Source organism: Falco peregrinus, chromosome 1 (genome assembly GCF_023634155.1).
Source record: "Falco peregrinus isolate bFalPer1 chromosome 1, bFalPer1.pri, whole genome shotgun sequence".
Taxonomy (NCBI): Eukaryota; Metazoa; Chordata; class Aves; order Falconiformes; family Falconidae; genus Falco; species Falco peregrinus.
The window spans coordinates 16,434,587-16,447,044 of NC_073721.1; the positions used below are offsets into that span (position 1 = coordinate 16,434,587).

At 50.5% G+C, this 12,458-nt stretch overlaps 1 protein-coding gene across 3 annotated transcripts in view; it reads left to right on the top strand.

Annotated features, from left to right (window-relative positions):
- The first annotated feature begins 267 nt into the window (after positions 1-267).
- The window catches only part of ARID5B (AT-rich interaction domain 5B), a 123,500-nt gene continuing 111,309 nt past the window's right edge, over positions 268-12,458 (top strand). For 2 of the 3 annotated variants that reach the window (XM_055799936.1, XM_055800046.1), the window contains exon 1: positions 508-859. In XM_055799936.1, coding sequence (XP_055655911.1) covers positions 569-859 — 291 coding nt within the window. In that variant the 5' untranslated portion in view covers positions 508-568. Of the gene's footprint in view, positions 402-507; positions 860-12,458 lie in introns of those variants that run through there. The other variant, XM_055799994.1, reaches the window with a different exon arrangement.

Below are 12,458 nucleotides of genomic sequence, written 5' to 3' on the forward strand. Positions count from 1 at the left end.
CCCCCAAAAATCCCTGGGCGCCGCGGCTGCCCCCGCCGCCGCCCCGCCGCCCCCGCGCCGCCCCCCCGGGGCCCGCCGCCGCCCCGCGGCATTTTTGCCGGGCCGGGTCGGGCGTCGGGGGGCCGGCCGGCGTCGGGCGTCGGCGTCGGCGGGGCGCGGCGGGGCGGCGGCGGGGCGGCGGGGCGGGGGGGCGGGCGGCGCGGGGGGGCGTCGCCGCTCGCGGCGGGGCGGGGGGCGGCGGCGGCAGCGGGGCGGCGCGGGGGCGGCGGCGGCGGGGGGCGGCGGGCGGCGGGGCTGGCTTTGCCCTGCCAGGACCTGCCGGGCTCCATTCACGCCAACAAGTTTGGGAGAATGTTGAGTTCAATCACGCCGGAGCCGCGATGGAGCGCAGCGCACTGCAGGTACCGCGCCGCCCCGCGCGCCCCGCCCCGCCCCGCGCCCGCCGCCGCGGAGCCTCCGCGCCGCTGCGCGCCCCCTCCCCTCCCCACCGCCCTCCCGCCCGCCCTGCCTCCGCCCGCCCTGCCTCCTCCTGCGCGGCGCTGCGCGGCGCGGCGCGGAGCCGGCGCTGATGCCGCTGCCGTGTTGTTGTTCCCCGCAGTGGGTCGGCGCCCCGTGCGGCTCGCACGGCCCCTACGTCTTCTACAGGGCGTTCCGCTTCCAGCGCCGCGGCGGCGGCCGGGCGCGGGTCCTCTCCCTCGGCGACTTCTTCTTCGTGCGGTGCCGCGCGGAGGAGCCCGCCTGCATCGCGGAGCTGCAGCTGCTCTGGGAGGAGCGCACCAGCCGGCAACTTCTCTCCAGCGCCAAACTTTATTTTCTCCCCGAGGACACCCCCCAGGGCAGGACCAGTGACCATGGCGAGGTGGTAAACGCAGCGCCGGCCCCCCACCCCCCACCCCCGCGCCTGTCCCCGCGCCCGTCCCCACCTGCATGCCCGGGCCCGGCTACCACCCCCTCGCTCTCCCCCCCGCGGCCCCCCCACCCCCCCCGCGGCCCCCTCCCCACTGCGCGTGGCGGGGCAGCGCGGAGGGGCCGCGCCGTCGGGGCGCTCCGGTGCGCGGTGCCCGGGAACTTGTGCGGGCGGGGGGGGGGTCGGGGTGCGGGGCGCCCCCGGCCCGGCGGGCAGCGGAGTGCGTGCGGGGCTCGCCCTGCCCTCCTCCGGCTTCGTTAACCAGCAAACAAAAAACCCAAAAAAAGCCCAAAACACGCAGAAAAGAGAAAAAAAAACCCAAACCACGTTGGGGGGGGGATTTCGATATTGTTCGGGGCTTTTTTTTTAGTATTCGATATGTTTAAGAGGGCGGAAATTACGAAATGGAGGCAGAGAGAGATCAAAAGCTATTGAGCTGGCAGGGACGTGTTGAATAAAGTGATAAATGACAGGTACGGGAATAATACATTCAAATAACTTGCAGATATGCCTGGGCGTATTTCGGAGCCGCCGCGCGGCCGGCGCAAACACGCTGCGCGCCGGCACCCACCGCCGGCGCCCGCGCAGCCCCGCCGCGGCTCCGCACCGCACCGCACCACCCGGCGGGGGGCCGCGAAGCCGCGCAGGTTGCGCCCCCCCCCTCCCCCCCCTCCCCGCCCCGGGCCGCTGCCCCCGCCCCGTCTCCGCTCCCTCCCGTTATTTGCTTTTCAGATTTATTGCTTCGGCACGGTCCGTGGTCCGGGGAGGGGGAAGGACGAGGGATCCGGAGAGGGTTGCGGGGGTGGAGAGGGTCCCCGAGAGGGGCTGCAAACCAGGCTGAGGGCGGAGGGGGGTGGGGTGGGGGGTGGGCACGACAAGGACGATACACACGAGGTGTTTTGGGGGAACTTCTGTTGGAGATGCTGGGGCGGGGGCAGGTTGTAGGTACAACGAGGGTCTGCTGTCTGTAGGGGCTGTTTTCGGAGGCACGCGTGTCTATAGGTGCCGACGTAGCCGTGTACCCGTACACATGCGTACACAGTCGAAACGCGTTTCAGAGCCACCTTCGCTCGCTGCCACCTCTTCACTTTAATTTTCTGTGCGTGCCACTGAGATAAGGGAGCCTTTTCCTAAGAATCAGGGAGATGACAGTGAGCAATGGATGCTCTGAAATTGCCCGTGGTGACTATTTAAAACTGTGCCTCTCTGTGTCTTGTGTGTGTGTGTGTGTGTGTGCGCGTGTGTAAAATGAAAGATATTTGGAAGGGAGGGGGGTGGGGAAAGGGACACAAATCATTTTAATACGCCTTAATGATCAGCTCATGTTACTGTGGTAGGAACATCAGAGAAAATTAATCCTACCATTACGAGTAAAACACTGTTCTGGTACGAGAGTTCTCAGCTGCATGTACCTTCCTAATAATATGCACAATTTTATTTATTTTTACATGCAAACACCGCTAGTAATTAGCTGTGTGATTATACTTGTGCATTTCATTGGGGCTTTAACTGATGTCATTCTGCATTATTCAACCATATGAAAACAATTTTCAATTAAGATAATGGCACGCCTTGAAATTATGCAAATGCTGGTCGTATTGTGTAGAATAATTATGACAAATGTAAAGCAGGTAAAAAGTTTCCTAATGCAGTTGTGTTTTACACCCCGGTGATGTCATTTCCCCTCTGGCCTAAGTTAGTCATTCATTAGCAGAGTAGCAGCAGCAGCAGCAGCAGCAACAGCAACAGCTCTGAGTGATACTTCTCTGGCAGGGAGCCTACAGAAACCGGCACTGAGAGCCAGGGCCTAGAGAGGGCAACATAACACTCCCATTAAGAAATGTACTTTGTTTTCACTTACTCTATTAACTTGTTTATAGACATCGGAATGATTTTTTATTATCGATTTTTAATAGTTTAGAATGATCTGAATTGCGCTCAGGGACGTGCAGGCAGCCAAGAGACAAAAGGCTGGGTGCCGGCTGGCGCTTCGCGACGCGCTGCCTGGGTGGGAGTAACCGGCTTCATCGGTGCGCTGGGCGGCTCTTCCACCCAACCACCCCACGGTCACGGTTCCTGATGTAAATGACATCAGCGTCTGCCCCCAAAGTGGCAGCGGAGTGCCTCTGGGGTCGCAAGGCTTCCTAACTCTGAGCTGGGCTCCTTCTGCGGGAGGAGACACGGCTCTCGAGTCAGAGGCGGTTTATAGCCATCAGGGCAGACCTTTTTCGTGGTGCGGGGTTGCCGGCGGGGTAAAACACCTTGTCTTATATTCAGGGAGTGGGGATGAAGTGAGCCAGTGCTTAAACACATAGTGCAAATCTGTGATGTCCGAGGCAAAGGGCAACAGGGGTTCTTGCTGTCAATAAAACTGTTGGTGAGGGGAGCTAGTGGTTGCATTGCTGGCTTGCGATCGAGCCCACCGGAGATTTAGGCATAGTCGCTAGCAGCTACCTGCGCTAGTGGCATGATTAATAGAAGCAGCTCGCTGCGTGTTTTCTGTAATAGCAGCATTGACACTATGACAATATTCAGCTAGTGGCTGTGAGGAGGGAGGAGAAGTGAGGGGTATGTAATGCTTCTGTTACTCAGAGATTTCTGATGGTGTATTTTATCTGATTGCCAAATGTTTGAGCTAATCAGTGATAAGTGTAAATATAAGTCTTTTTATAGCTAGCTGAATTCATCATCCAGATTTAAATATAACCCTGACTGCTGCCAAAACCAGATGTTTCCATGTGCTGGGGCCCAGACCCAGCAAAGGGTTCAAGCCCAGGTGCGCTTCCACCGAGGTACCCCTCCCTCCGCCCAAGGCTCAGCATCCCTGTAAGCCCGCAGAGAAACTCTACTTCAGCCCCAGGAGCCAGCCAGAGACTGCTTCCCGGGGAGTCTTCAGTGGATGGCAAATGTGGGATAGCATTGGTCACATGCTGCAGGTACGAGCGCTCCTGGCCGTGATGCTCATCACATTCTGGAGCGACATGCATGGAGAGGCTGGGACCAGCTCCGGCATCACACTCAGGCCAGGGGTCTTCCTGCGCAGGAGCAGCGGAGATGTTTTTGTGAGAGCGATGGTGCCATTGGGGATGCTGTGTGAGGTGAGCTAGAAGAGTTTTGCTCAACTTCACTGAAAACTTTGTTGCTGCTTTTAAAACGCAGGGGCCCAGGTGTGCTGCCTCTGACCTCACCATCAAGCCCAAACACTGCAGCAGGTGGCAGTGCTGGTTGGAGGGGGAGCAGCCTCCTCTCCCTTCCCTCCAGTGAGGAAGAAGTGGCTGTCCTCTGGCTGTCCTCTGTTCCTGGGAGGGCCACCACCGAAATGGAGAAAGTGTTGGTTTTGCTGGAGGAAGGTGCCACCTTGCCTTGGTTTTCTTGGCCGCTTCTGGGTTGGCATGGTCCCCTGTGTCACCTCCTGCTTGGGATGGGAAGGTCTTTGTGATGGCAGGCGCCTCGCACAGGGCTCAGAGGAGGATGTTTGGGGGGCTGCAAAGGTCTGGAGGGAGCAGCTGTAAGAGCACGCTGTTGTGCCTGAAATGGTTGCATGGGAAGCGTGTGGAAAGCAGCCCCCCAGCTTTTCTGGCACCGGACTGTGCAAAGTAGATGCTGGCTGCCTGCTGGCAGAAAGCCTCTGCCCAGTCCCCTCGTGCAGCGCCCTAGGCCCGCAGCACTTGGGGTTGTGTGGTGGGCTCAGTCACGGAGCCCTGCAGGCCATGGGGTCCTGGCCAAACCCTCCTCCGGCTCATTTGCTCCTCTCTGCTCCAAAGGGTAGCGTGGGGCTGTGGAACATCTGACCTTTGCAGCAGCAGTTCTAGAGTGAAATGCTTGTTAGTGCCTTGTTTTCATGTTTTTAAAGGTGTTGGCATTAGTTAGACTGGGCTTAAAAATATATCTCAAAGCCAGTGCTCGTTAAATCCAGGGATGATGTTTGATGTGATCTGTACAATTCCTGAAAAAAAAACCAAACAAGCAACTAATTCATTTTGCATGGTATGACATTCCCTGCATTGCCCTGCGTCGTGAATGTTGCTTCCGCTGGGGCTGGACTGTCAGCGGGGATCTGCCTTTGGTTCATTCAGCAGCAGCTAAGTTTACTACGAACTCATGTTGATTTCATCTCTTCTCCCAAACTGGGGATCTGATGCAATGCTTTTCGCCTTGCAAATAATCCTTACTCATGCAAGTAATTTACATGAGTAAGCGTTGCTCATACAGAGGAGAGAAGAGAGCTAGTTTCCTGTAATTATTTCCCTAGCAGTATTTTGCATTTTCAGACTAACTGGGGGAAAGAAAAAAAAAAAAAAGTCACTCCATAAATGTATGTAATTTATAATTGCAGAAGAGATTCTTCCAGAAAGTTAAGGGAGGCAGTGGGTTTGTTCTGTCTTCGTTTTGGGACAGATGCTCACAGCATCCCTTGAAAGCCTCATTTGTTTCCAAGGGGCTCTCTGTGTGTGGAGGTCCTACTCCAGCATGTAAAGGTAGCACAGGCTGGCCCAGGCATGATGTCATATGCCACTAGTCCTTAATTGCCACCCCTCTTGAAAAACATGCTACTCCCTTTGGACAGTAATAGGTTTTTTTGAGAGATATAGGAATCTGTACACTCTTACTTGAGATGAGAACAGCCCCGTTTTAGTCTCCACGGTGTGTGCCTTATGCTCGTATCTGTCAACACTGGTAATGACAACACGTTTCAAACATGCAGATTATGATTATGAAAGGGTGCTTTAAAAATCAGGCTAATAGCATCAATCTTCAATGTACACTTGCTCAAATTAATTCAGCTTTGGAAATCAGGCGCACTGTAATAGCAGTGTTAGAGAAATGGCATTTGTCATAAAATATCATGGTTTTGGTAATTGCATATCCACTCTGTATAATTTTTATCTCTCTCGCCACCAGTAACATATGCTGGCAAAGGAAGGAGAGGGCAATGATATTACTCAGAGAAGCCACATGTTGCTAGCCATTAGCCAGCAGTCTGGCATATCTGGTCATTTAAGGCAGATTCACTTTTTTTTTATTATTATTTTTTTTATTCCCCCCCTCCCTTTCCCTCCCCTTCCCAGTACATTCAGACTGTAAAATACACCCACTGCTCTCTAGAGTTGCTGTTCCCAGTCTGATCAGTGGCACTAAACATTAAACTCTTGTCTTTGGAGAATAATAGGCCTCACATGGTACACCCTCAAGCATGTTGAGATACTGTGCAGGCTGGAAAATAAAAATGTTCTAATTGTGTCTTTTAAATAAGCATAGGAGTGAATTAATTAGACTATATTTTGTCTTTAGTTGCTTAGTTACACAATAGTATTCCTAAGCACAAGTAAGATAAATTGGCTCTTTTTGTGCTGCTTGTCCCTTAATCATAATTACTGTATTGCTCAGGAGAGTAACGCATACATAGATTTTGCATTTTTAATAATATTCAAACAATATGCGAATGATATAGAAAGTATGTTCTGATTCAAGCTCTTATATGCTTTTATTCGGGAAGAAGTTCTACTGCTATGGGAGCAATATTTGCATTAGTTGCTCAGAGATGTAGTTCTGGGAAATACATAATTGAAATATTCTTGCAATGCTTGTTCTGGCCCTTTCATTCGCATTCAAAATAACAATGCCTTAAGTCTCCGAACAGTCATCCACTCTTGATTTAAGAGCTTTTTTCTTTGTGCGTGTGTGTGTGTGTGTGTGCGCGCAGTGTGGGTTCACACCCAGCGTTAACCCTGCAGAGCCTAGACGCTCGCATGATTCATAGTGTCGTATTAAGTTGAGCTTTTTATTTTGTAGCTAAAATGCAGTCAGAAGGTCAGATGAACATCGGCATTTTATGGCATTAATCCAGTGACCTTAATGCTTGGCAGGCGTCCATGTTTCTATGCGAAGGTGCCAGGGTTATAGATAATAAAAGAGTTTGTTTTCATTTTCTGGATATTTTAATCTTTCTTTACAAAGCATAGCCTCGGGTTTAGGGGGCTTGGGGCTGCTCCCAGGGGCCAAAACTTTAATGTCTTCCTGGGTTGTTGAACGTTAGCTGCTAATGATGGGCAGATTGATACAGATACTGAACAATGGAAGGTTCTGGCAAGAAACCCCCTAGACATGCTCAGTGGATGTATGTGAAAATTGGCTCCATTGTTCTGCTGTATGAAAAGCAAGTAAATTATTTACAGATATTTGCTAATTAAAGCACATATTGTTTTACCAGCACAATAGAACACAATATAACAAAAGACAAAAGAATAAGCTTGCATAATTTAAACCTGCTAATGCAATGTACTCCTTGTTAAGAAAAATATAATTATGTAATCTATGAGGAAAGCTTTTCGTACTGTAACTGTAGTAGGCAAAATTAGGAATGAATTGCTTGTCAACTTGCCTAAACTAAAACAGCTCTTTGAGATCTTTGAGCTATCTGACGCGAAAACATTTTGACTGAAGCCTATTTTCTCTTTGGTCAGAACTTCTATCTGCAATGACAGATATAAATTCAATTTGAACCTCTGCTTGGGAGTGGGAGGAAGGAGAAAAAAACACCCCAGAAATGAAGGAGGAGGGTCACAGTAGAAATGTCAAGTCTAGCTGCTCACAGCCATCCCTCTGTGCGCTCCATCTCCACACCCCGCTTCTGGCCCAGATGGACCAGTATCCCACAAAGCATCCTACAAAAACACAGTGCTGCCCTGCCCCAGGATGTTGCGTGTCTGGCTTTGGAAATACTGAGTCACACAAAGGAAAAAGCTGCTTGCTAATACAAGGGAAAGTGAATATCACAGGACTTTACGTGTTTCACCTGTGTCCCTTATCTTGGTCTCTTTTGGGTTTTGGACCCTGGCAGAAGGGATGAACACATTGGGAGGTAGTGTTCTCTGTTGGCATGAATTTCAGACAGCTGTGTGTGGCTGTGCTTAGGCTGGGGAAATACCCATCACCTGAATTTAATGAGATCATTATAGTCCTTTAAAGTAATTAGCAAAGGATTAACAGATGAAAGGTTCTGCCTTGGTCTCTTTAAAATTTTCTTGTGTGCCAGGTAAACTTCTGGGCTGTATGTGTTTCCATTCTCAAGGCTCTCTGGTAGGTTTGTGGGTGGAGAGTGGTGGTCTCTGTGTGCTGGCATCTCTGGAAGTATTGTGGGCCCAGGCCCCAGCAGTCAGTTCCACTCTGTGCATCCTTTGGGACACCTCTGTCTACCCAGGGCTAGGGGATAGATGTTGGAGAAGGTGGCACCAAATGAGGCACTCGGGGCAGAGAAAGGGGGAAAGAAAGCTGCCTCTGCCCATGCCAAGCACTGGAGCCTCTTGTGAGGCTTCCCCATCACTTGGGGATTCCACCTGCAGAGCAGGAGCAGCATTTTCCACCTGCCAGAGCTGTGCCCCAGCTCCCCAGGTCTGCAGCCTCCTTAGAAAGGTTGTACTGGAAGAGCAACAGGTAATAAGGGAGTGGATGACAGGCAAGTCCTTAATGTGCTGTGTAGGGAGGCTGAACAGGGCCCTTTTCTATGGCGCAGCCAGTTTTTGAGCTAGTCTGCGATCCTGCAGTCTTAAAAACCCCCATGTATACCCCCAGTCCATAGCAGGCAGCAGGGAGATGGGACTTTCTTATTCTGGAGAAAGTCTCTGAGAGCAAAGCAGTCTGGTACAAACATTCTCTGCCCCTTAGGGCTGAATGTGGTTGCTGGAGGAGGGCCTGGGTGAAGTGCTGCTTATAGGAGATGATTTTGGAGAGGTGGGTTCACGTTTCTGAGCAACTTTTGGCAAATGGGTTAGGGCTGAATTGAGGTGACCTGGTTTCCCTTGCTGTCCCAAAGCCTGGCTGGCATCTGTGTGACAGAGAAGAGCTCTGGACTATAGACTCTGCTAACAGAGTTTTTTTGTTTTACTGTGCCATCAAGTAAGGATGATGGCACTTCCTGAACCATCTAGGTAAATGCATTGCTACAGGAGAGGTGTTTATTGGAAATAAGCCCCCTCCTTCCTTTCTCCACCTCCAAAATGTGACCTTCTGCTCCTCAAAAGGGATTTAGAGCAGGGAAGTAGATTCCTGGAACGAGAATTGCGTTGTTGTGCAAGGTATGGGAAGGTCCTTTTCACCTAAATCGCAAAAAACTAGAGAATACATGCAATGTAAAAAAAGCCCAGAATAATAGATGCCTTTATGCCCAAATGAAATATGCAGTTCTATTATCCTCGGTGAATGCAGTCCGTAAGAGTCGCACTGTATTTTTTGCTCCTGTGGATGAATGTGTTTTCATCGGCGATGTACTGGGTTGTAAAATATGCATCCCCAGCTATCTACTGTGCTAAAGGTTTCAGTAAAAAGACTTGAAGATGTTTTCTGATGCAATTCGTAATGATCAGATAAATGACACGCAGTGTCTCCTGTAATTGTCGGCAAGAGTTTTTTGCAGTGCGTCTCCTGTTTCTCTCTAGGCCACATATTTGATGTTAGGAGACAGCCAAGCAGGTGTTCCACTCACTCGTGCCCTCCAGAATTCCTTAAATGACCTCTGGAAGCACTGGAGTGAAAACAGTCTCAGCACGTCAAAATTTTGAGATATCTCAGTTGCCGTAATTCTTTTAAGGCTGCCTCAGCATCTCTAAAATATAAATCTTTCCTAGTTATTGGCAATGAGTGAGGAGTTGTGACGTACCGTATGCGGGTGTGCAATCAAGATGTATGACCTCCCTGTGCTGCCCTGTGACTCCCTGCCTTGTAAGAGTTAATATTTCTTCTAAAAAATAATTATCTGCTTTAAACTATTATAACTACCTGACCTCTTTCCCTGAATGTAAGTATTTCAACCATCTGCTGAGTCAGGCAATATAGCATTCTGTGCTTTCGGGAGGCTGTGATGGTTGCTTAGACAACAGTGACATAATATTTAAGCATAACGGCTCTCAAGAAGATGCTGTCCCTTTCTCCCTGGACGACTTGTCTGAAAATGCAAATCTGATATGCTCTTATAAAAAACAAGAGAGGGATGAAAAGGGTTTGTATCACCATCGTTCTTAACCATCTCCCCATTTCCCACTTGATAGGTGAAAGTATTGTACTTTGCTCAGGAGTCTTGTAAGATGTGCTAAAATTATAGGCTGACTAGATACCTGCTTTTATAGAAACAGAAGAAAAAGTGCCTCTTTTTATAGTCAGTGCTTATTTCGAGATTTAGACAACTTTGTGGCTGGGAAAAGCATTGCCATTGGTCGGTCAGCATCCAAAAAGGCCCATCCAAGATAAATCTAATTCCTGAGCAGAGCTGAAATCGACGCAGGCTGTTTCCTCCTGCAAACCTCATCTTGCTGTAGCAGGAAAAAAACTGCAATTAAAGACTTAAACATGCAACGGAGACCTCATAAACATATCACTTCAGAGCACAGCTAACACACGATGAGTTGATTTTTGTATAGATATATATACGCACTGTATGCGACGTGGGTGGTTTTTCATGTTTACACAGAGAAATAATTATTAATGACATGAAGGTTATACAGCACATTTCTTTAATCTTCTAAAGGTTTGTTAGTCATGTGTCACCATGTACCTGGTTTTTATTTATTCAACATCTGTATTGCTTTGTCATCTCGTTGAAAGGTTTCTCTAGAAGGGCTGCGGCAGTAGGTGCGCAGCAGTCGGTACTGAATGGCTATGGGGGCTCCTCTGGCTGGCAGAGCCCCACAGGTCCTGAAGCAACTTTTTTTGTGACATGAGGGCTCTGAGACATTTTCGCTTAAAAAAAAAAAAAAAAAAGGAGAGGGACCCTTTTGTTACCTCCTCCTCCAAAACAGTAATTAAAAAACCCTGCTACTCATAGTTTGCTCATAGTTTGGATCTGAGTGCTTGCAAAGGTTGCTTCAGGATGTGTTAAAGCTTGGCAAGGCGCATCAACATCCCAGAGCTGATGAAGTAGTTGGGTGACCTCTGTTTGGTGGCTTTGGGGCAGATGACCTCTTGCATTAGCAGACTATCGAGGTGTGGGGAAGACGGCCTCTCTGGAAGCTGCCCACAGTTCAGGCTCCTCAGAAAGAAGGGCTGAAGCTACCCGCCGTGTTTTGCTGGGTGACAGTGTTTGTACGATGAAGTGCCAGGGTGAAAACGCCTCTGGAGATGCAGTCTCTTGCTGGCAAGGTTGGTGTGGGCAGCAGTGCCCAGAGGAGGACCATGTCCGATCTGTGACTGCTGTGGTGTGTGGGGAGCTGAGGAGGACATGGCTGCTTGTCTCTGAATTGGGCCCAAAATGAGCAAGAGCTCAAAAAATGAGCAGCAAGAGAGAACAGGTCTACCCAGGCCCAGTGCCTGTAGGGCAGGGCAACCCAAGGCAGGAATATGTAGGGTGATTTTTCTGTTTTCTGGCTAAAAGGGAGCTTAGTCATGTTTCGCTAGTGCAGCTGTGGTGATCACTGGTGGTATGAGGGGGGACACGAGGCCAGTGCTGGTGTGGAGGATGGCTGGGTGCTCCCAGTCTCGTCCAGCAACCGTTGCCTCTGCAGGCCGGGCCCGGCCTTGGCCCTGCTTCCTTAAGGGTGACCCCTAAAGATTAAACATCTTTAATCTTAGGAGCAGCTCTGGCTTTTGAGGGGCTGGTGGCAGTAGAGCTGCAGTTACAGCAGGTGCGAGATGGGCCCTCTTGGCCTGACAGCCATGAGGTGGGTGCTGCCATTGCTCGGTCACGGCACAAAGCCCAGCCTGGCAGCCATGAGCACGAGGCCTGTGGTCAGCCGCCCTCCTCAGGCCATCCCAGCTGATTTGGGGGCCATCCAGGCACCCTTAGGGACGTGGCTGGCACAGAGGTGATGGGGACCAGGTGCCATTGGGGACACAGCTGCTGCAGGGGTGACGGGGCGGCCCTGACGAGGGGCCATTGCCTAGCACTGCCTGCATGCAGGGGGTTTGGCCCACAACCCTTGTCATGGCACAGTGACAGCCTGAATTTCTTTTATATTTTATACTCATTCACTGCAGCTGCGTTCTCAGCTACCCTGTGGTGCCATTCTGGGCGCCCCTTTGCACCATGGTATTTAGAGTCCCGGTGCCATTTTGTGAAGGGCTGAGGCAAGCGCTTGACTGTCTTTCTGTAGGGTCTCTTCGTAGCCCTTCACACCAGTGTGGCGATGCTAAACATGTTTTCATGGCTGCAGCTGTGCTGCTGCCACAGAAAGCATACATACGCTTGGGGTGTGCTCTCCCCCCCCAAAAGCTGCCTCTCCCCCTACTCCTGCCTCTCTGATTCCCCGCTCCATGGCAGCCTGGGCAGAGCCAGCAAATGCACCAGCATCACCTCACTCTCGTTACAGTTGGGTTTCTTTCTTTTTTCCCCTCTTTTTTTTTTTTTTTTTCCTTCCTTTTTTTTCCCTGTGTACACATCATGTGCGTGTATGTGAAGGTTGTATTCTCGAAAACAAGTTTATTCATTGATGATGTAATAGTGATTGTACTTTTCTTTTGGTTAATAAATTGTCTGCTCAGCTTACTTTGTATGCCAGCCAAAATTAGTCATACCAGTTCTTGGAAAGGATATGAAGAAACTAGTAATTGAAATCATAATCAT